The sequence below is a fragment of the Hesperophylax consimilis genome, chromosome 5 (genome assembly GCF_061612785.1).
Source record: "Hesperophylax consimilis isolate HC1 chromosome 5, BYU_Hcon_1.0, whole genome shotgun sequence".
NCBI lineage: Eukaryota > Metazoa > Arthropoda > Insecta > Trichoptera > Limnephilidae > Hesperophylax > Hesperophylax consimilis.
This window is the reverse complement of record NC_142840.1, coordinates 22,030,268-22,055,604: the sequence shown is the minus strand read 5'-3', so window position 1 is coordinate 22,055,604 and position 25,337 is coordinate 22,030,268. Positions and strand designations below refer to the sequence as shown.

The 25,337-nt window shown below is 34.8% G+C and overlaps 1 protein-coding gene across 3 annotated transcripts in view; it reads left to right on the top strand.

The window, feature by feature from the left end:
• The window catches only part of LOC149423641 (tyrosine-protein phosphatase 10D-like), a 111,390-nt gene extending 86,828 nt beyond the window's left edge, over nt 1-24,562 (top strand). The window contains exons 11-22 of one of the 3 annotated variants that reach the window (XR_016302203.1): nt 652-933; nt 1,336-1,647; nt 2,170-2,448; nt 2,795-3,110; nt 3,466-3,952; nt 4,777-4,972; nt 12,948-13,185; nt 13,635-13,821; nt 14,214-14,471; nt 14,830-15,232; nt 16,454-16,646; nt 19,325-24,562. Coding sequence is in view for 1 of the 3 variants with exons in the window: in XM_089631695.1 (XP_089487821.1) it covers nt 652-933; nt 1,336-1,647; nt 2,170-2,448; nt 2,795-3,110; nt 3,466-3,952; nt 4,777-4,972; nt 12,948-13,185; nt 13,635-13,821; nt 14,214-14,471; nt 14,830-15,232; nt 19,325-19,356 (2,990 nt within the window). In the remaining 2 variants the exon portion in view is untranslated. The remainder of the gene's footprint in view (nt 1-651; nt 934-1,335; nt 1,648-2,169; nt 2,449-2,794; nt 3,111-3,465; nt 3,953-4,776; nt 4,973-12,947; nt 13,186-13,634; nt 13,822-14,213; nt 14,472-14,829; nt 15,233-16,453; nt 16,647-19,324) is intronic. The other 2 variants (XR_016302204.1, XM_089631695.1) reach the window with 2 other exon arrangements.
• The last annotated feature ends 775 nt before the right edge of the window (nt 24,563-25,337 follow it).

Below are 25,337 nucleotides of genomic sequence, written 5' to 3'. Positions count from 1 at the left end.
CTCCTTCTTCTCCGTCTTCTCCTTCTTCTCCTTCTTCTCCTTCTCGTTCTTCTCCTTCTTCTTCTCCTTCACCTTCTTCTCTTTCCTCTCCTTCTCTTACTTTCATATACCTTCTTCCACCGGCACACACAGTTTAATATTGCACAAAAAAATTAAAAATAAAAATAAACAAATAATCTTTTAGCAACATTGTCAGAGAAAAATAAATAAGAATTTTATTAAAAATATGTGTAATAATAATTATCTATAACTTCCTCCCAGAAGCCCATAGTTTTTGAGTACAGCATAAAAGGGCAAACTAACTTTCTAAGACTCACTCCTGCTTGCTACAAACTCCTGAGTTTATCATCAGATCATCTAAACAGTATGACCCAGAAATGCTTGGAGTAGGTCATCATCTAGCTTAAGTATCTGTGCTCCATAGAAGCCCGAGTAAATCTGGCTTACAAGACACTGAGCATGTTGTATAGTTGTTAAATAAAAATAGACACTATTGTTAACAAATTTAAAAAACCTTCTGGGAGAGACCGCCATCCAACGCCATCTTTAAAGAGTGAATTCGGATCGTTTGTTTTGAGAGCCGTTAAGATAATGCATGAGGGATTAGTGATTAAGATGTGTGAATAAAGAAATGTATTTATTTATTTTCAGTACCCCTTCCACCTAGCAACATGTCCATAGAACGTGTGTCCAGCAACTCTGTGTTGGTGCACTGGCGCGGTCCTGAACCCGGCACCTCTGTGGTCAGTGAGTTCGCCATCCGCTACCAGACGGAGTCAGACGCCCAGTGGGTGCGCCTGCCGCCCGTGCAGGCGAGTTCTACGGAGGCGGAGGTCACGGACATGACGCCCGGGGAGCGCTACACCATCCAGGTCAACACCGTGAGCGCTGGAGTGGAAAGCACCAGTCCCCAGCAGGTCAATCATACCGTCCGTGAGTATATTTTATTTTATGAATCTTCCTATACATTTTTCAGTGTTAAGTCAAAGAGGTTATACTTAGGCTTAAAATATGTCTTCTCATCTACGCCTTGTCCTATTGGGGTCGGGGACCCATCGCCTCAACAAGGCGCGTCCAGGTGTCGCTGTTCTGTGCTACTTGGTAGGTTCAGCTTCACGCACTGCTCCTGGAGTCGCTTTTCTCAACTTTGCCTTGGGCGACCCTGCGTTTTTCTCGCTAGAATCGGCCTCAGTATTTTCAGTGGAAGTTGGTCTTCTAGCATTCTTCTCATCTCTGTACCCTCTCTATTAGATCTATATCCTTGACTTTAGGAGAGGTTGCACATATGTTTGGTATATTTTTAACATTGTGACAAATATGTTTAATCATTTGTAGGTCCGAATCCCGTATCCAACATCGCCCTGCTGGTAGACTCTACGAACATAACCCTGGAGTGGCCGCGCAGGGAGGGGCGCGTGGAGACCTACATGGTCAGCTGGTGGAGTGCAGACCCATCCGAGTCCATGCTCCGTCTCAGCAAGAACATCACCAACGCCCAGCCCTCCACCTCCAACATACCAGAAAACGAGATCAAACCCGTCAAAGTTCTTGTTGGAGATTTGAGGCCAGGAGTCCAATACCATTTTGAAATATTCACTGTCTCCTATAACCTCGAAAGTGAGAAAACCACCCTGACCACGAGGACAAGTGAGTTGACACGACTAACCTGTAATAATAATAACAGATATGTGTATCATTGAATGGTTTTATATCGATATCTCAAATGCATGATTTTGCTTGTGTAAAACAATAATTGGCTGTTTTTGCTAGAATGCCAAATCAACAATATAACTAGTAATTAAACGCTTTTATCGCATTGTAGGAATTCAATATTTCTGGTCTATAAACATCACAGATAATAAACACAGGGGACAAAAGCTATGTACCATTATTATTATGAAACCAAGCACATAAAAGTGTTGCCAACATTGTTCACCCATATACCTACTGTAAATCGCACCCACGCTCAGCATTGCCTTAATTTCTATGTTCTTCGTTCAGTTTGGTCATAGTCGGCACGCTTCAATGCTATATCTCTTGTTTCTATTGTCTATGGTAAACACCGATCTAAAATAGCCTCATTAGATGGTGGCTGTGTTTAGAGAGACCAGTTTATTGATGTCTGTTTTCATATTAATAAATTGTATGTTCCCCATGTTCTCATTTTAGTGCCTTTGATTCAGTCCGAAGTGGTGGTAGTGAACAATCACCAGGAGCGAGACTCGGTAACTCTTCGATACACTCCGACCCCTTCGTCGTCCTCAAAGTTTGATCTGTACCGCTTTTCACTAAGCGAGCCTGGAATTCCCGTCATAGAGAAACCGGCCAATGATTCTGATAAAAAGGTCACATTCCGAGGGCTCATCCCAGGAAAACTGTATAATATTACTGTTTGGACTGTAAGCGACGGTGTTTTTAGTCAGCCTATTCAGAGGCAGGACCGTCTTTGTAAGTTAAATGTTTCATTTTAATTTCCATGTTTCCCTTTTGATTATTTTTATTCAGTTTTTAATCACTAATATAATTCTCATCAAATAATGAAGAAAACCTGCTTAAAAATGCAGGTAACAGAACTCACTCACTAAGATAAATGAAATGCAATCATCTGTTTGGTATTTTAGAATTAAAATATAGCATGTAGTGCATACAAGTTTTTTCTTGCATTTTTTGAATATAACAATAATTATGCATTACAAGTACATATACATTTTTGTAATCTGCACAAATATCCTTTAATTACTAAACAAACCACTTGAAATTTAAAGAACCATAATTTCATTTTCAAATATTACAGATCCCGAACCAATCACAACTTTAAATGAAACAAAAATTACTGATACCGAAATAACCTTAAAATGGGACACTCCTCAAGGAGAATGGAACGCTTTCGAAGTCCAATACCTGACAGAACAATATCCGAACACTGATTCAATTCTCTTGCAAAATGTCACATCGAACGACTACATAACCTTGTCCAACCTAAAGCCTCATAGAAACTATACTTTCACTATCAGTGTTAGATCTGGGACTGAATCCAGCATTTTGAGGAGTTCTCTTCCTATTTCTGCTACTTTCACCACCCTGGAAAGTGTGCCCGGCAAAGTTGACAGGTAAGAGAATGATCCTTATTTTTTGGAAGTCGAGAAGGTGTTATATTTGTTTTGAATTTAATGATCCTTGGTTCACCACCAGCTCCGCCGATCAGTGGAGTTTGTATGGCTTGAAAAACTCTGCAACAATTGACGTAGTGCATTCATTAATTTTGCATTTATGAATTCCTAACGCATGTGCTAACTCCGCCTTAATCTTATTTAAATTGCAGATTTCTCCTGTGATTTAACCTCCTGTGGTCTCTTGCAAAAAAATATTTTAAAAACTGCAATATTTTCCAAGCTTTCGCTGTCCAAAGCTGGCATTTAACGCGGTAACTCTTTACGTCTATTTCTGATATGTTAATGTTTCTAGTTTTCAACCAATGGACATTCAACCGAGCGAAACAACATTTACATGGGCGCTACAACCTTCTGAACAAAATGGTATAGTTAGAAAATTCACTATTACATACGGACTAGAAGGATCCATCCACACGCTGAAAAAAGACTTTAAACCTTGGGAGACCCAAGGATCCCTCAAGAATTTAGTCCCAGGAAAAACTTACATATTCAGGATTCAAGCGGAGACCAAAGTAGGTTATGGTAAAGAGGTTATTTGGAAGCAGAAAATGCCAATTCTAGCCCCTCCAAAGCCCAGGGCTCAAGTGGTTCCCACGGAGGTGTGCAGAACTCCAACCACCATTCAAATCCGATTCAGAAAGAACTATTTCTCCTCCCAAAATGGAAACATCACCATGTTCACTATAATCGTAGCGGAAGATGATTCCAAGAACGCGTCCGGATTGGAGATGCCATCTTGGAGAGACGTGCAGGCTTACAGCGTTTGGCCTCCGTACCAGGTATGATTTTAAATCTTTATGACGTGGGCTTTTCTGCAAAAGTTTGTACATTGCGATTTTGTAATTTTTTCATCTATGAATATTGGAAAGTTATATATTTTTAACATGCAAATTTATTAATTTACTTTATTTAGTGAGTTAAATAAAAATGAACCTGTTTATATTTTTAACGAACCAGATCAAAAGGTAGTGTTTTACCATGTCCCACCTCTACATTCAATTGAACAAAGTCTGGTTTCGTAATTAATTTGAGGTCTGCTAGATTAAACTAGCTTAATAAATAATAAGCGTTTAATAAATATGCGTTTATTTGCATCGGTTCAAAGTCGGCCAGTTGCGGGCGGAAGCGTTTTTTGCAACAGTTTCCGTGCGTCCAATCGTGGACGGGTAGGTAATGAGTAGCCGTTTAACGAGAAAACGTTTAATAAATATGCGTTTCTTTGCATCGGTTTACGTGCGGTCAATCCCAAAATCCACAAAACTATTGCAACTGTTTTTGAACTTAAACACTTACGAAAGAACTGTTTCAAGTATTACTCACCTCTAGTGGAAACTTATAAGTGGAACGTAAAAGTAACGGAATGGAATGCATAAAAATAGTTCCATGACAACTAAACACGAAATAAATAAATAACAAATAAATAAACACACCTTTGAAAAGTCATGAAAAGCGTTAAAAAAATAATCATTAAACCTAACCTAACGTAACTCATTTAACCTGTTTATCCTAGATATCACTTTTCAAAAGTGTGTTGATTGCTCACTGTTACTGTGTTTTAAGTACATAGTTATTTTCTGAATTAAATCGAATGCTTTGGTTTCAGGTGATGGAACCGTACTATCCATTCAACAATAGCTCCGTGGAGGACTTCACAATTGGGTGGGAGGAGTGTGACGTGCGCCACACGGGCTATTGCAACGGGCCTCTAAAGTCTGGCTCCGTCTACAAGGTCAAGGTCAGGGCCTTTACAGCCCCGGACAAATTCACCGATACGGCCTACAGCTTCCCTATACAGACAGGTAATAATAATTCATCCACCATCTAAATTATTACCACTTTCCAGCGCTGTTTCCTCAATCGTTTCTCTAGGAAGTGTTTTTTAAACTTTTGAAATCTGTCCTTGAAATGCAGGGATGAATTAATATAGTGAGATACATTACTGAGACAAGGCGCAATGTTTCACTGAACTAGGTCTAGTGGTCAATTCAGTTATGTAAAATAAATAATATATATTTCTTAATATTCTCATGTAAAAGCCCCGAAAAAGGGCTTTAATAAATAAATAATTAAATAGCTACAGTAGAACCTCGTTAATTCGAAATCCACCGGACATCAAAAATCAAATTTCGAATTAACGAATTCCCACGTAATTCGAAATTTTATCAAGAAAAAAAAAAAAAAAAATGCCGAAAATCGATTTTCTCGGCCGCCTCTTCAAATCCAGGTGGAATTTTAGTTGTAAATTCGTATTAATACCAATTATTTCTTTATTTTCGCGGCCGATTACCGTAGCGGCGGGCCCTTTAAATCAGATATTCGCAATAAATTCGTAGAAATGCTATATATTTACGCGTAAATCGAGATTTCGCTGCCGATTTCGGTCGCGGCCTACCCTTTAAATTGAGATATTCGTAAAAATACGATACTTGTTTTCCGTCGCGGCCGGCCCTTTATTTCAAATATCCGAATTTAAATTCGTAAAAATACGATATATTTCCGCGTAAAACGAGAATTCGCGGCCGGCTCTTTAAATTCAGATATTCGAAATAAATTCGTAAAAATACAATATATTTCCGTGTAAATCGAAAATGCGCGGCCGATTTCCATCGCGGCCGACCCTTTAAATTCAGATATTTGATGTAAATTCGTAAAAATATGATATATTTCCGCGTAAATCGAATTTTATTGGCAGTTTTTCGTCGCGGCCGGCCTTTTAAGTTCAGATATTTGAAGTAAATTTGTAAAAATATGTCATATTTCGGCGTGAATCGAAATTTTTCGGCCGATTTCCGTCACGCCGTATTTTTTAACTCGGATATTCGAAGTAAAGTTAGTAAAAATACGATATATTTCCGCGTAAATTGAAATTTCGCGTCCGATTTCCGTCGCGGCGGGTCCTTCAAAATTCAGATATTCGAAATAAATTCGTAAAAATACGCGTAAATCGAGATTTCGCGGCCGATTTCCGTCGCAGCGTGATATTTAAATTCAAATATTCGAAATAAATTCGTAAATATACGATACATTTACGCGTAAATCGAAATTTCGCGGCCGAGTTGCGTCGCGGCCGACCCTTTAAATTCAGATATTTGGTGTAAACTCGTAAAACTACGACATATTTCCGCGTAAAACGTATTTTCTCGGCCCTTCAAACTCGGATATTCGAAATAAATTTGAAAAAGTACGACATTCCATTGTAAATCGATTCAGATTTACAAGATAATAATACTAATTAGGACGATGTATAACAACGTAAAAATACATTTTTCGGCGTTTTATCGACTTTTAGATTCAGATTTACGAAATATTATGATTTATTTTCGCAAAAATCAAATTTTTTCGAATTACGCGAACAAATTTTCGTGCGCGGACAAAAATAAATTTCGAATTACGAATTAACGAATTTCGAATTAAAAAAATTTTTGTATGAAAAAATTTTTCTGCGGAAATTTTTTTGGCGAAAATTTCGAATTACGCGTTTTTTCGAATTATCGGGGTTCGAATTAACGGGGTTCTACTGTATTTCATTTGTACACTACACACATATTCTTTGAATGGCTATCCTTTTCATAAGTGGTGTTACCTTTTTTGTTCGATTAGTGTGAATATATATGCATGTCTTCTATTTTTATAATGTCAACAGTGCCCTTGAAATGATTCACAAAAACGCTGCTTTGCAAATTATCCAATTACTATTATTGAAATCGTTTGAAATCAATTATTATTATGATATCTTAATTTCCTATTATTGAAATCAATTATTATTATGATATCAATCGTTTGTATATTTTATTCAGAACAGATTTTGTTATTTTCTTAAAACATAGTTTTCTCATTTAAAGTAGATACCTTTTTAGGCATTAACTATGTAACAATTTCTACACATTTTGTTTATGAAGAGTTTTATTTTATATTGTACACTTTTGTTACTTTTTTGTTTATTTTTTGTATTATTATTTTTTTTAATAATTCGCACCGGTTTCGAAATGTCTGTGTCATTCACTAAAATTTGAACTTAAAAACCCTAGTGAATGACACAGTCGTGTGGAAACCTATGTTCTATATAGTTCTTCATTTTGAAGATGTTTATAAAAACAAGTACCATTTTAAAAACAAAATTGCCAAAATGCAATGTTGCCAGTTCTTTCACAGCGCAGTTAAATACATTTTTTATTAGTATTAATTCAAAATAGAAGTTTTACAGTCTTTATTCAATGTGTAACTAAAACACCATTAAACGGTTGGGAAGTCATAACTCCGTCATCTTTGAGGATGTTGTGTGAAGGATCTTTTTATGGAGAGGGTCTTGAAGAGACCCACGTGGTAAGAGAGAGAGGACAGAGTGAAGGGTATTTTTAAGTATTTTGGGACTCCAAAAAAATACAATAATATAATTGTGACACCTACTTGGTATTTCATTTAACTTTTAAGTAACTGTCCCGAGAAAGCAAAGCACCCTCATTTTAATTATTTGTTAATTGGATTTATGCTGGCATTCAGGAGTATTGTTTTTAGGTGAGTTACATTACAGGTATGCGGTATAACACTTTATTAATGTTTTACTGAAAACTAACTGTGCATTCTTGCTGTTGTATGTGTTTGTACGCATCTTGTGTTTGTTTCAAAACTAAAGGCTTGCTATTTGTTGTTGTTGACCTTGTTATCACAATGTATGGGGACAGTTTTTCCAAAAATACTGATTCTTATTCAATTTACAAGCGGTAAAATTCTTTAGAATTAAATTCTTTCTAGCAGAAGTCCCCGGCGTTGCCCTGGCTTTACACAGAGTTTTCAAAATCTATTGTAGATATTGACCTTCCTCTTCAAGGTCAAATGTGCAAAATTTCCTCAATCTTGTAATGAACCTGTAGATTTGTAAATAAATAAAATCCACGCCGACCACCACAGAGACTCTTCTTTATCTCTTCTCTATACATGTAGTATAAAACAAAAAAATAACTAAATATATAAACCTTGTGGAAGAAATTCTCTAAATGATAGTGAAAACCCTATTAAAATCCGTTACGTAGTTTAGAAGAACTAAGCGCACAAACAGACAGACGTGGATAGCGACTTTGTTTTATACCATTTAGAGATTGATATTTCTCTGTTATCACATTAAAAAAAATATATTATTTTGCAATGGCGTTACAATGCATCTAGACTTATTGTCTCACAAAATTAAGATAAAATGTGGCAAGTAAGAAGCACTCTTATGTTTCCAGTAAATTCTTAATTCAAATGTTTATGTATGACAAAGATAGACATCAAAAAAAATATGTGTGTGAACGAAATAAACGACAGGACTGCGTGGCGCCTTCGTATTCAAGACTGACTAGAGTTATAGGCCTGGGTGCTTTTTGAGGTGTCAATTGATCAACTCAGTGCCGTGCTATAATAGAGCAATGATAGTTTGCAATTGGCGGCGATTCTTGTTGATACTCGTTACAGCTAATTTGTATGTTGTTTTACCGCAAGAATTGATTAAACAGAGTGATTAGACTATTTTAAACAGTGAAATTTAGTTACTTTGTAATTTGACTGTTGCGCGCCCTAACCTCTACTCTAGTCGGCCTTGCATTTCTCTATGATGCATAAATTCTTTAGGAGGGGAACAACTGTATTATTTATAATAATCGAAAAAAAAAAGTATAAATAAATTTGCATGTATTTACAAATGAAATGTTATTCCTTTGAATTTACAAGTGTTTGCCGAGTAATTAAAACACTTTCTATCACACACAAGGGCATTTTGGCGCTTTTTGAAGGCAATTTAAGGTAGGTAGCACACAACCTTACTCGACGCGTGACAGTTTAGTAATAAAACTATGAAATCGAAAACATTTTGCCTGCCACTTTGAGAAATCTACAGAATGTCTATATATTGTAACTTCATTGTTGTTTTGTAGTATGGCATGCAAAACTGCGAATATGACAGTTAACAAATTGTTTAGGAGAACGAGAAAACCACAACACATGCCGCAATGCGGTCTTTGGAAGCGATGTTACATACTTTACTATGGGATTAAGTGGCAACAATTTTAGATAAAATTATTATGTAAAATACAAATTAATGTTCTGAGGATTTTGTCAAGGTAAACTAATATAAAGACGTGAGAACTCCAATGCAAAATATAAGCATCTGATCTGCAAAGGATGGGGTTTTTGTAAACAGAAGTTAGAGTTACGCATTTAAGATTTATATTGTCTGGCAAAATGGGGCTTGCTTAATTATAGGATTGTGTGATACCTTTTGTTGCGTGAATCGTAGATAGTAGAAGAACAGCTTGTCTACAGCTAATCATCTCAACTTGATTTCCACAAATAATCTTCTTGATAGTTTTAAAATGGCCTTGTGAAAGTTGTTCCCAAGACCAGAGAAAGCTGGTAAAAATCCAGGATCGGTAGATGTGTTTGGATTCTCCATGATGTATCCTCCAGATTTTAAAATAAAAATATTGTAACGTGACGTGGTTGCGAGGAAAGGAAATATGTAGTTCCTACTCTCTGCCAAATGAAACCTGTGATCCCCGATATAGATTTGTATGCCCCACACCAAAACAGAGTACTACACAATACAGCGTGTTCACCGGCAGCTTTGGTTTTCTTGATGTGATAATTTAAATGGGGCCCACACGGATGATTTGAAGAGGTATTTGAGATCACAAGGCACGTTAAAACACTAATAATATCTCTTGGCGATCGACACTTGAGATGATTATTTTTTTCTACGGCGGTTAGGTTGAACTACATCGATAGTTACAAGGCAATCAATAGGTAAATTTAACAATTCACAGCGATCACATCAGGCTATCACGTCGTAATAGATCAGGAAGTACTTGAAGACTCATCGCAGGCGGCGTTCGAACATGCATTGTACAGATTCAAAATAAAAAGTTTGAACCTGCACATGAAATAAAAATATAAATAAAAATGAAAACAAATGTGATGACGAAATTATGGAGCTGATTCGTCGGTCCCCAGCAAAAAGGGAGCCCACTGCTCTTGGCTGTTGTACAAGAAATGATTTCTAGCTTTGAAGTCTCAGGTTTTGTGATTGATTGGCAACCCATGTGTCCCAAAAAATTCCAGGGTTGGCAATCTGACCAATACACAATCGTCAAAGCGTAATGTTGGAGGTGCCACGTGCCGAAACCATAGAATGAAAATATATCCACAGACCTTGTTAAAAAAAAAACATTGTAGCAAATATTTGGCATTCTGTCGTTGAACATTCTCGGAGAAAATGATTTCAATTGGCATTAAAATGTCACTTGTGCATTCCCGTGATGAATCCCAACAATGATATAATTTTTATTTCCAAAAACAATTTTCTCTTGAAAAGACTTCCCATTTAAAATTAATAATATTATAGTATATTTTTTGTTACTCATTTTGAGTACCCTGTATTAATATCTGAGTAATACAATCGTAATTTTTTTTATCTTTACTTTTTTTTTCAGTGATAAGCTTATCAGATCTCGCAGTTCATATTCGAATTTTGATCAGAAGTGGATTGTGTACTTTTTGTTTTTTATGACAGCATAACCTAAATTGTAAATTATGTGTCAAGTTGTGTTAAGTTAATTAACATTGATCTTAAATCATTAAAATATCGTTGTGTAAAGTTTTCCACATGTCAGAATCATCCGACAGTATGTACTGCATTCCATTTTAAATGTAAAAGTTTCGGCTAGTTTTCAAAAACTAATGTGACTTAAATTAAACTGAGTAAGGTGTGTCCAATTGATAGTCCCAAGAATTGTTGCTCTATTGAAGACTTGCTTCAAGGTCTATTAGTTTACTTTTATTAATAGTAAGAAATATATTTACTCATACATTTGAATGCTCTATGATATTTGCTGTGACATGTTCTGAATTGTCACTAAAACAGAGGCCAAACTACATTATACCTTACGTACTGACCCAGAGGGAAAAAGAGGTTTATCCATATTATTTATACCTTGCGTATTGACCCAGATGGAAAAAGAGGATTATCCATATCATTTTAAATTGTTAAAATACAATGACATTACAAACTATAGACATGATGTAGAGATCTCAAAAGTGGCAAGCGAAAGACACGGTTATTGTCCTACTTTCGATTTAATGGTTTTAGTACTAAATGACAATTGTCGCTTGAGGTTTGTGTGCTTATCTCTAACCAAATTGCATAAATGAGTGCCGAAATGCCATCGTTTGTGATGATAAAGTGTTTCCACTATACGGCAAACACTAGTAAAAGCCTAGGAATAACATTTCATTCGTAAATTCATGCAAATTACTTATTAATGATACGATCATTTCCAGAAGATTTTAAGCTCCGTTAGAGAAAGCGAAATAATGAACACATAAGTATAAGAAGGACAACCTACTGACAGTAGGTTGTCTCATATAGTTTTCCATATTCGTGTTGTAAGCAAGTAAGCGTATCTTTTCATTTCAATCTCAATCACACCTGTCGTCAGTGGCGGCTAGCTCTAAGGAGCGTCGGAGCAACGCACCCCCAAAATTTCAGTCAATCTAAAAATAATAATTATCAACCGATAATAATATTATCGAAAATCAAAGCAAATAAGAGTAATAAAAATATTATGTTAAATTCAACAGGTTCGAATTTTTGTTCTTTGTATCACGTGTCTTAAGTCACATGGTGCGAGCGAATTCCATATTGCTCATTGAGAAACGTCACCCGGGAACATCAATTATGTATACGCGCAGAGCGTGGTTGTCGACCATAGTATTGAAATTTCTCAGAAACATAAACGGTGCTCACCAATTCTTCGGTGAGATTGCGCCACTTTAGTTTACCGATCATTCCAGTAGGTAGGGATAGATTGGCAATATTTTTACCGCTCTACCCACTTTTGTGAGTACAAGCCGCCACTGCCCATGATATTGAATGTAGTATTCTCCTCACCTTTTAAATACGAAGACACCGCCTGACCTATATCTATTTCGTTCGTACACACATATTCTTTGCCTATCTGCCTTTGTCATACATGAACAATGTTTAAATTAAGAATTTACTAGAAATATAAGAGGGTTTCTTACTTGCCAAATTTTCTGAGACCATAACGAGACTAGATGTATAGTAATGTTATTGTTAAAATACATGTTATTTAGGGTTGATGTTATTAAGGGTATTCATGTGTATCAAGATTTGAAACAAGTGTTATTTCCGGGGCATTCCGCAATAATTGAAACACGTTATTTGAACTACATGTATTTCAATTTTCTTAAATAAAAATGAATAATAATGCTTGCATATTTTTCATAACACTATATGTAGATTTGATAAAATCAATACTTCGATTGAATAAATCGTCGTTCGGAATGCAATACCACAAATGTGATAAAATCAACACTTCAACTTCAATGAACTGTGTATCATTTTATTCTATATTATGTATGCCATAGTTCGGAATGCAATACCACAAATGTGACAATTTTTTCAAAAGTGATAAATATGTCCCAAATTGCATGGCATGTATTTTTGTTTGACCACCTGTATCGTCGAGTATATGAGTCGAGGGGTTTAAGGGCATTTAAATTTATAATATATTAAATAAATAAATCAATCCGTGAAGATAATGTGAAATAATGGCATCAGATGATTTAATTGATTATGTGGAATGTAGGAATGCTTGGGGATGATAGAAGATGCTAGAAGCATGCTATTATGCAACAAGAACTATTCATGGAATCAATGGGTTTAGTTAAACGGGAAATACAGTAAAAGCATCTGAATGTATGTATGTTTGTGTGTTATAGATACGGACAACACGCCCGTGATAGTGGGAGTCACGGTGCCGCTTGCCCTCCTGGCTCTGCTGGTCATCCTCATCGTGGTGCTGAAGCGACGCAGGGCCGCCGGCCGCAAGGCCAAGGAGGCGCGCAATGGTAACGACACCATGAGTTTGCCCGACAGCGTCATCGAGACATCTCGTCCCGTCAGGATATCCGACTTTGCAGAGCATTACAGGATCATGTCGGCTGACTCAGATTTTAGGTAAATATAACTATATTTTATTTACTAAGATATACTTTTTTGGCCCTAAAATGTTTGTTTTTGTTATGCTAATGTTCCTCTGACTTATTTATTACCCATTGAGTCACTTTTATTTGGGGCTTTTTTTTTTTGTATTTCTTGAGATTATGGATATTTTGGACGTGCTAACCAATAATCCATTCAGGCTCCATAATATCTAATACTTGACACAATCTTTCAATTTTATATAGCAAGTGCCTCGTTTTCTGAAACCGCAACATTTCCGAGTCCAACAGGACGTCTGCGGAACAACGGTACAAGGTCTCGCAAAACGAAATGTTCCCTTTTAAAACGGAATGTATGGTCATGTTAGATAAATATCAATTATTCTTTTACATAAATAAGTAGAATTCTTATATTTAGTAGTAGTCCTTTATTATAAGTAAATTGAATATTTGTTTTTCCTGCAGATTCAGCGAAGAGTTCGAAGAGCTGAAGCACGTGGGACGTGAGCAAGCTTGCACTGCGGCCGACTTGCCGTGCAACCGGCCCAAGAACCGCTTCACCAACATCTTGCCGTACGACCATTCGAGGTTCAAACTGCAGCCTGTGGATGATGAGGAGGGATCCGACTATATCAATGCCAACTACGTGCCTGTATGTAACCACATACCTATATAATGTAGTTAGTTGAATAGGTTACTTGCATCACCCCCATCAACATATAACAGAAGCAAGGATGATGGGTTATGAACCATTATTTGTTAAGAAAGTGCTTGCACAAAAGTTTTGCCAACATTGTTAACCCATACTACTGCAAATCGCTTTACGCTTAGCGGCACCTGACTTTTGTTTCTATCTACACACCATGCGCATAACTTTCATTGGCTCCGCCGCTTTGATTGTCAGCGACGGTCAGCAAGCTTTCATGCCATATCTCCCTTTATTCCTATTATCTATGATAACCCCTCTACAATGTCTCTATTTCAAAGTAATACATCTATGAATTACTGAACCTTGATTTTAATCACAAATGGTGCTATTTCCAGGGCTACAATTCCCCCCGCGAGTTTGTGGTGACACAGGGACCACTGCATTCGACGCGGGATGACTTCTGGCGGATGTGCTGGGAGAGCAATTCGCGCGCCATTGTGATGTTGACGCGCTGCATCGAGAAGGGCCGTGAGAAGTGCGACCACTACTGGCCCTTCGATACTCGGCCCGTCTACTACGGCGACATCTCCGTCACAATACTCAACGACAGTCACTACCAGGACTGGAGCGTTACGGAGTTCATGCTCTGTAGGGTGAGTACAATTAGCACATAGTAATATTAATTACTAAACTTAGTTCTTCAGTAGCATTGTCCGTACACAGTACACAGTAGCAAGTTACCGACAAAACTTTCATTGTTGTTTTGTGCTAAGTGGTTAAACTTCACATGACTAGCGCATGAGGCGGTTCGCAACTACCAAATAACTACTTTTTAGAAGTTAAAAGGACAAAATAAAAAGAAAATCAATTTTAGTTAGGTATATAATACATTTAAGAATTTGGGATTAATGTTCTACTATTGCTTGATACTTGTTCGCACATGTCGAGGTCATTCATCGCATGCCGTGTTATGATTGGATGAAGCTTATGGAGGAATGTTGTTGATTTCAGGGAGAAACCCAGCGTGCCATAAGACACTTTCACTTCACGACATGGCCAGACTTTGGCGTGCCGAACCCACCACAAACGCTGGTGCGCTTCGTGCGCGCCTTCCGTGAGCGCGTGGGCCCCGACCAGCGGCCCATCGTGGTGCACTGCAGCGCAGGAGTAGGGAGATCTGGTACCTTCATCACGCTGGATCGCATCATCCAGCAGATAGCAGGCTGCGCTGAGTACGTTGACATCTTCGGCATCGTTTACAACATGCGCAAGGAGCGTGTGTGGATGGTGCAGACAGAGCAGCAGTACATTTGCATCCACCAGTGCCTGCTGGCTGTGTTGGAGGGACAGGAGATGAACCACAATAACCAATCTCCGCCCCAGCATCAGATCCATCACAATCAGGCCTTCGAAGGTACACTCCTTTTTCTTATGCTTGTCCATTCATTTCTGAAATACACACCTATACACACACATGTCATAACGTGAAATACTGTCAACAAAGACGTCGACACACAGAGCGATTTTGATGCTACAATAGCAGAGTTGAAATCGCTCTGTGTAACCGAGGCTCAAGAGTAATGATGATATTGCAAATGGAAACCTGGACAAGTAATTAATTAAATTTAAATGGAGAATATAATATGGACATATTAAAAGACATAAGAATAGTATGTTTGATACTGCAAAAGAATATTGTATAGAAATGTACACTCAATTATAATCCAGGGGTAGTTATTTAAACATAAAAACACAGTAAAATGAGTTTACAAAAATATTTTTAATTTTGGTACAGTTTGGGTTTTAAGTTTTCAATTTCCACAATCAAATATTACGCACTCCAGAATGTTTTTTTGTGTCTCACTGTTGTTTGTTAAATACTACTTTTACGTAATTAACAAAATTAACTTTCATCCTCAAATATGTAAAATAAATGAAGATTTTTACTCAATTTATTTGCATTTTTTTTTTAAATTTCTTGCAAGTATTCAATTACAATCTTTCTGATGACACACATGTCTGATATCATTTAATGAGAACAGTTTATCTTTCCATGTACAGCATTTAGTTTTGTCTTACCTACTTTCAAATTAACATCACCTGTATTTATTATTGTGGTTATGGGAAACCTTTCACTCTCTAACTCCGCCGATTTGGTTGTAGAAAGTATTGTGGACCTTTTAATAACAATATCATATTAACACACTTATCAACACCAGCGGGATAGCCGTGAGTGAGACTATGATCATGAAAAGTATAGACCTACATCTGTAGGTTCGATTCCTAAAGTTCGACTAAGTGTACATATGTTTACATTTCTGTTCTAAAGTTGTACAACTGTTGCAACCTGTTGCTCCACAGCTGTTTGCAGTGATCTGTCTTTGACAAGCGGTTAAATTAAAAATAAAAATAAAAAGAAATCAGGTAATGAATTGTTTTTTTCTTCTAACCTTAGTTGATTCTTTCAAAATAGTATCATTTTTCCAGAAATTTATAAATTTTTATCATTGTTATTAGAAGGTTTACTTAATTAATGATTTTAACTATAATCTTATTCGCTCTAAATTTACAAACTGATCTGATTTGCCCCATGTATAAAATGAATTCTCAGTGCAAGGTTATATGTTGAATCCAGGCAAGTCAAACGGAGATTCCGTGGACACGAGTAGCACGAGTGTGGATTCAAATCACCCCACCGGAGAGAAGGAGAGATGATGTCTGTTGTGTCTGCGCAAACCTGACTGTTCTTGTTCCTGTTCCCAATACTAACTCTATTGTCAGTGAACAGAGAACTGTCAGCGTTGTGCCCAGAGAGCTTTTGGTTCGGGGTCTGTAATCACTGGAACTACTAGGCACGCTTTATGTAAACACTATCTAGAGCTTGACAAATTAAAGAATGTGGATGGCCCTTCATTTAAGCTGAATTTACATTACGAAACTAGTTTCACCCATGTTAGAATTAATTTCACTATCCCAAACGGTTGGGAAAATGTATAAAATTTTGTGTTGTGCAATCTTCAGTATCTCAACAACACCAACACCAGGAGCATCAAAAAATTTTTTTGCAACTCATAATAAAATCCGTGAAGCATTTTCGAGACACTAGTTTCATCACATTTTACACAATGAAATTAATTGCATGACACTAGTGTTGCCAAAAAATGGCACGGGGCGCGAAACTATTTTGGTTTCATTAAACATGCATGATGATGATGATGATGATGCATGCATGATGCAGCTATGTTAACTCATCAAGCTACCAGTGAAAATAATATAATTAAACAAATTGCGCAACTAGTTTTGTAATGTAAATTCGATTTTACTGTGCAGCTTTGCCGAAGTTGTTCTGGATATTTTGGAGTAGGGGCCCATAGACGGTTCCATCACAAAACAAAATAGAATCTGAACAGAACATTGAAGAAATAGAAAAAATTACAACCTAACCTAAACTAACCTGTTTTTTTTTCATGTTCTGTTTTGTCACTATTCTGTTTTATCCAGTTACCTATACAGATTTATCTGATTTGGCCATCCGATTTGAAGGAAACGTGTGGAAAAGGCTCGAGAAATGTATGTGGCTTAAAAAAGGATCTTTGGACAGTCAAGCCTTCTAATGTGTTTCCTTCGGCTAGTACGAATGAAATCGGAGAGTCTGTAGGCAACTATTGGTAATTCTTTTTCTATCGAGTCTGCCTCCTACCAAAATGCATTTCTGCATCAACCATCAACCACATTCTCTAATTTGTCAGACAATCAATAACATGATGCATGGTGTTGTATTGTTGTACATGTTTAATTACATGTACATGTTGTACATGTATCGGTGCATGCTTAATTGAACATCCTACCGTAATTCGTTGCACGTTGACAGCAAGCTGCTAGAGATCTTGAATTTACTTGACAAAATACATCTTTCACATAGTTATACTTTATATTACTTGGAATCTACAATACAAAATATTTTTATTTGCTGCAATATAAAATTTGCTTATTTATTTATTTATTATTATTACACGCCCTAATGGGCTTTTACACACTACAAAGTTAAATAGTACAGTATCACAGTTATTATAAATTCTACAAAATGAAAACAATAAATAAATATGTGTAAAGTAATATTGTACGTACATAATGTATTTTGTTTTGGGGTTGATTCATTTTATATGTGGGTACCGTTTGATTTGGATTATAAATCAAATTGTGTTTTTTTTTCAAATACGATTTGTGATTGGTTAGAGTTGATTGCGATTGATTTACTAACAAAAAAATAATTACTGAATTCTACAAATTATATAGTATGTGTAACATACATAAATATGTATTTATTGCAACATTTCTAAACCTTGCATGCTTAAATCTTTCTTTTCCTCTCATTTCACTGTAAGTATTATTTATTGCCGGGAAATGTATTACATACAAGACTTATTATGCTACTTCTAGAATGCACTAGATAATTTTTCTAATTTATGTTTGGTGCTAAGTAGTAATGTCCTCATTGTGTCGATAATATTTATTAATTGACACTATCTTACTCCTAATGTGAACTTTTCTCTATGCATCCACTCTACATGTCCATACCGTATAAGCAGAGGTGTGCATTCCATATAGGCACATAAGCACTGTCTATTCTATCGTATTCGAATAGCATACAAAATATTAAAATTAATTAAATTATTGCAAAAAATAAATATAAATATTTAAAAAATATGCGCTAAGTTCCACTGCGAATTGCAACTACGCGGGCACATGGCATAAGCATTAACTACGGGTACTCAAGTGCCGCCAGTGTCAAAGCACATAGATCATTCATTGTTTATATACTACACAGAATATTATTTACTTATGTGCTGTGAGCTGTGTGTGCATTCAAATGATGATGCATTAATGTTAGTTTTTTTTATTAGTTTTTAGGCAGTGCTTGTGGGAACAAATTCAATGGCATTCCAGCGACATTTGTTGGTACCTCTTTTAATTAGTACAACTTTGGTAACGAAATAATCTTCATGTTATGTTGCCTTCTTTCATGCTATTGTGCGGTCGAAAAAAATATGGTAATGTTATATAATTTATATTACAAGCCAATAATTATTTGGCTTGTAATATGCGTAAATGAAGAAGTTATTTGGATATATGATGTGGTTTAGATAATCCCAACCAACGCTGGCTAAAGCCAGCAGCTTAGCCATTCTCAGCAAAAACTTACTATGAGTATAATATGTATCAATTGACTAAAAACTCTGCACGCCAAATCATTAATTATGTTAACTTCACCTTGCATTATTTTTGTAATTCTAATAAGATCTCGTTTTACTGCACTCTTTACTCTACTTTAGCATTACCTGCAAAATGACAATGTAAAAATGTTTAAAATATATCCAATCGCAATTTAGATTTAGAGGGATTTTTTTAGGAACTTTTATTAAAAAAAAAATACTCATTTAAACTATTATTATGGATGCTTTGGTAAAAAAACACCATCTTCTAATTTGTTAAATTTCTGTTACAGATGACGAAGGCATTGCCGAATCGGGTATGTGAAATGGCCGCTGCAATGAGTGGAGTGCATTTAAAGTATAAGAGAGCAATACTTTATCATAAATTAATAACAATCGTCTTATGATTCATCCGCCACCAATGTAAATAATGTAGTGTGCCGGGTACTCGTAGATTAGTATCACAGACATTTTCTGTTACAGTATTATATACAAGTTGTTTAGTCGCACACGAATGCGAATAAATTGTAAATGAAATGGGAACAAAGCACTCGCCGTGTAGCCTTTTTTTAAAGTTTGACTTTAACCATAATATAAGAATTATTTTAAATCGTAGTTTAATTACCATTCTGTAAGTTTGACTATAAGTTTTTATTTGTAAATTGTAGAGTACATATTACCATTTTATAAAGTTTGACTTTAAAAATGTATTTGAAATTAATAATTTCATGTTAGTAGGTGCCCTTCTCAATACATTGCTCTAATTTCCGTATGTTATTACTTTTAAGATAAAATCCACAATTTAAAATGGGATTAATCACAATTACTGGACTTTTGCATCAGAGATTTATTAATTATTATGTTGTTACTTTAATTTTTTTGATTTAATTACCATTTCTTAATACTCATTTGAGATTTAATGTGTGAATTAATTGCTCATTTGTATTTTGTGTTGTTTATTGCTTAATAATATTCTCACTTTAAAAGTTTTCTAGATTGAATGAATTGTTACTATTTCGAGGGCTTAAAGTCAAACAATGTATCTGCAAGAAACATACAAATAATTCTAGTCTTAAAGTCAAATAATGTTATCTACAAAAATATATACTTACTAGTAATTCCAGGGCTTATAGTTAAACAATGTTATCTACAAAAAAACATGCCAGTACTATTTCATAGTCTTTTTGTAGATAACATTGTTTGACTTTAAACCCTCAAATTGTTAGTATGTTTTTTTAATATTGTAATTTATTTGACTTTAAGGCATATGTAAGTAAAATTATTTGTATATTTTTGTAGATAACATTGTTTGACTTTAAGCCGTCAATTTGTTCTCTGAAGAAGGCGCAGTTGTGTTATTAACTAGTTGGCCCTGAACTCTATTTTTTTTATAATAAGGCGTAAAACTTAGTTTTTTTATGTTAATGTTCATGGGACCAATTTTAATCTATGTACAAAAATCTCTGCAGCTCATTTATCATTGGTTAAAATCTTCCTATTTTATCTTTCATGACTGTTAAAACATAAATATTGTCCCTACTTCATATTGTGATTAAATGTGTATGTATGTACGCTATCTTAAGTTATAAGATACAGGAAAAATCATTCACTGTACTCCAGCTAACAACTTGCAGCATTTAGCTTATAGCTTGCAGCTTACAAACTTACAGCTATACAATCAATCTAATTAATACAAGGATGCAGCACTGTGACAAAAAGTGATTGGTATTTCATTTATTTTTTTTAAATATTTCCAGAGTTTTACTAGCTATTTTTATACCAAAAAGGCATTGATTTCCCTATTTTTTAAAAGCTTTTCGTGTGGAATACTAAACAAAGCAGATAAATCAATATAATCACATTTAAAATTTGGAAATTAAAGTATTTATACTTGCTGTAGTTTCTGTTTACACCGTTATAATTACACAAATGTATGTATGAAGTCTTTCATTGGATATCCTTTGTATCTAAAGGTATGGTTTTGAGCACAGCATGTATGGCGACAGTGACTCTGCGTTAGTGTCGCCGCAATACTGTAGTGACTTTGGAGGTCCGCGACACTATCGCCTAGCAGACTTCAAAAGCCTCCATTTTTATTAGTATAATATTTACAAGTTAACCTGAAAATAAACCACAAGCTAATCACGGCTGTGACGACAATACGCATGCAAGCACGGCTCTATCGCTGAAGCCCGCGCGGCAGTGGCGCCGAGTGTTGAAGCTGCGTCAGTATAGCTGTGTTTATATAAGCACCCGTACATTTGTATAGTACATAATACTGTTATACCGTTGTAAAGCTTCACTGTCGCCATAAACGCTGTGCTGGAAACTGTACCTTAATAGAAAATGTGAAGTTGTGTCCTTAATGTTTTACCTCTTAAAGCTGGCGGAGTATACAGCATGATATTCAGTGCGTAAATACTACACTAATTGACATGTGTTTGCTTTGTTGACAAACTTATTGTTTTAAACAGAATACCCACTGCAGCCTAATTAAATATATGTACTTACTAATGTAACTATCATTGAAATATAAAGGACAATGGTATATCACTTACAGTTATGTAAATGTAAGAATAGTTGTCCTTATAAAATGACAACTTTCAAGCAATATATATAGGCTCTATTCTGTATAAGCAATCATTATATTTAATTTATTCTTGCCCTCCTACTTTAAAAAAGAAAACTGTGTTCGAATGAATCTCATCTAATAGCAGCAGATTGTAAAAACAATTCTCTCAAAGTCAAACTCAAGGTAGGAGGGATTCTATCCCAGCCTTGGTCTGGTTAGAGATTTATTGGTAAGCCGGTGAAATGTATTTCATTGTTGGTAAGCATCAAAGTCAATCATCAAATTGACATCTAGGTACAGCGCCCTTAAGGTGATTTTTCACAAAAATGGCGCTATACAAATTATCCATTTATTATTATTATTATTATCTGTCCATACTGATTGCAGGAATTTTGTTAGGGACTTGTTGTCCTTTCCATTGGTTAGGCTGTACTGATTAGCCACTGAGCCATTTACTACTGTGTACATTTATTCACAATACATATTGGCCACCCATTGTAATCATCATTGTGATCAAAGTTTGGAAAATAAATTCTGTTTGATGATTTATCATGACATTTTACATTTACATTGTATTTCCACAATTTTGTTTCTTGATAATATTATTTTAGAATAGAATTGTTAAATTGTTTAAAAAATTATTTTAGTTAATAACAATATTGGTAACACAGATTGGCAATGATAACTTTGCAGTCTATAGTGTCGCCACCATACTTATTTGGGATGCCAGTGCAATAAAAATCTGTAGAGGTAGGTTTTATTTCGAGCAATTAACCTGAATATCCTCTTTCAATGAGTTTAACAATTATTTTATTAATAAAGAAAAAAATTTAATTTTAAATTACAGATAATAAAGATTAAAAGCGTCAGCTCATTATAATGCTGCGTATACATTTTCGAACTGAAACGCAAGCTGAGCCTTGAATTATGGGAAAGGAACGAAGCAACCGCAAGCGGCGTTTCGCGCCATTTGCTGTCGCTTCGTTCCTCTCACATAATTCGAGGCTCGGCTCGCAAATGTATACGCAGCAAACCCAGTTGAAAATATTTAAAACTCTTAAACTCTTCTGGCCACCTGTAAAGATATCATTGACAAGCTGTAAATATTATTGTGAAAGTTTTAATGTTGGACACATTGTATATTATTTTTCGATAAATACTTGACAGTTAAATAGTTGGTTCTTAAAATGTTTTTAAATACATTTAAAACAAACATTACATAACATTACATTAAAACATTACATTAATTATCATTTTAATGTAGTTAAATTATTATTGTGATTATTACAAATATGTTTTAAATTGATAGTTTATATAATTTTATTATGTTTTTTTCTAAACTCATATTTTCTGAATATTTATTTAAAAAAACAAATCAATTATCATCATTCGCTTCTTCATCCACAGATATTTTAAAATTTCACATGAATAGATTTTTCTACTGATTATTTTTTAGCTTGTGACATCATTGTAAGAAAATGATCATTTTGTTATAGTGAAATATTTTTTTTTTAACAAGTTTAAAAAATACTGAATACTTTATATATCTCTGTATGCAATGAATACCTCGATTGAGTCCAAGGTTGAACTTTGTGATGTACAAAATCGAGAACTTGTTGCAGATGGGATTGATTGATTTTTAAATAAAAACACTTATTGGTTAAGAGGGTAGCAGAGATAACGATTTTGTCGAAATTTACTAAAATAGTTAATAAATTGGTCAACTGTGTCGCCCTCATCGTATTTTGTAGACAATTCCGCCAAAACGTTACTGAACAAGTGGTTTGATGCTAATATCCGGGCATAAACACCCGAGGTCTCCCGATCGACAACAACGAACATTCCCGATGACAAATTAAAAATAGCGTGTTTTATCTTAGCCGTTTATGTGGTAGCTGGCTTTCTATTTTTCCCTACAATGTGGGAATTTTCCCTTGAGATTCCCTAATGTGTTGATAAACATTATATGAACGGCTTTTTAAAAACTGGCGGATATCCACGATTAAAATAATTTGATTTTATAAGTAAACTATGAGCTTTTTACTGGGTTTAACCACTACTATTTATGCTTATTTTAGTTTCTAAATACATAAATGTCGAAAGAGATCTCAAAGTTTTATGTAAATCTGCATCTTCTCCATATGAAATAATTATTAGAGAGGTATTGATTTAATTAACATGTAAACTAAAATTCCCTATAAAATTGTAAGAATTTAGGAAAAAATATTTTTTCCCCAAATATTGGAAATATTTCAATTCAATGAGCACACTCCCCAACGGCCGGCTCTTCCGACTTGCGACTGATGAGGGCTGTCACAACATTGAAATATAAAACACCGTTGAGAATACTTTTATTTATTTAAAAGTTTAGGTTTTTACAGTGAGTAGGCTGTCATAACATTGAAATATAAAACACAGTTGAGAATACATTTATTTAATTAAAAGTTTTGGTTTTGACAGTGAGTAGGCATATAAAAAACAGTTTTTATAATTTTTTTTATGCTTCCGATTTTGTTGTCCGGGTTAAATCTTCCCCATAATCTTCCCCCCGCCCTTGAGGTGTTTTTGCACAAAAACGGCGCTATACAAGTCATCCAAGTATTATTATCATTATTTATTATAGGAAAAACTAAACCCTTCCACTCACTTTTCCACAAATGATCAGCTAGTCAATCAACACTATGCAAGTGCATTATATAAGTAAAATAAATACAAAACAATCAAGAACAACAACACGTCAACTCACCAGAGATCAAATGGGAAAAAAAATCACCGACTCCAGATATTTTCATATCAGAGGGTTCGGCTCGGTAAAACTTCTAACAGGGCCTATAAATCCTACTGATCCCTCAACATAAATATTTAAAAAATCTTTCGTTATCCTACATGTATTCAAAATGACCGACTTTTGCATCTTTATATATAAATTTTTTGATAGATCTAATACGCCTAAATTTTTAATGAGAGAGCTAGGTATGATGCCAGTAGCCGAAATAACGAATGGTCATATTTTTATAGTCTGAGAATGCCAAATTCTTTTTATTTCGTTTCCTAAATCTGTGTATTTTCTTATTTTTTCATTAACACATTTTTGAATGTTACAGGAATTTGGAATAGCGACATCAATGATATAAGCTATTTTTATAATATTTTCATGTAAAACTATACCGGGTCTATTATGACTAATCGTTCGGTCTGTTAGTATAGTTTTATCATAATATATTTTATAAAATTCAATAATATTTTATTATTATTGCTATGCATTTTTATTAATATTATTATTGTTTTTTGTATTTCTTTGGCATTCACTATGTAACAATTTCTAGACATTTTTTGTAATAGCTAGTTAATGACACGGACGTGTCGAAACCGGTCGCTAATTTAATAAAATTTATACGTAACAAATGTACATTGTGAATAATAAAACTCGTTAAAAACAAAAAATGACTATTATAGTTTCCTATGAAATATTGATATTTTCATATAAACACTAATGATTCCACTTTTACGTTAAAACTTTTTAGGCTTATAAATAAATACACATTTAAGATTCTTCCAAAATTTGGTATGGTAACAATCACTTTAAAAATATACTAGAATAATGTCTTTCCCTTCTTGGAATAAGTGGATATTGATATTTTTATTGTAAGTAAGGTTCTCGACTTCGATTGCAGAGGTTGCGGGTTCAAATCCCGGCATGTGCGAATAATTTTTTTTTGGGAAATCAAATAATT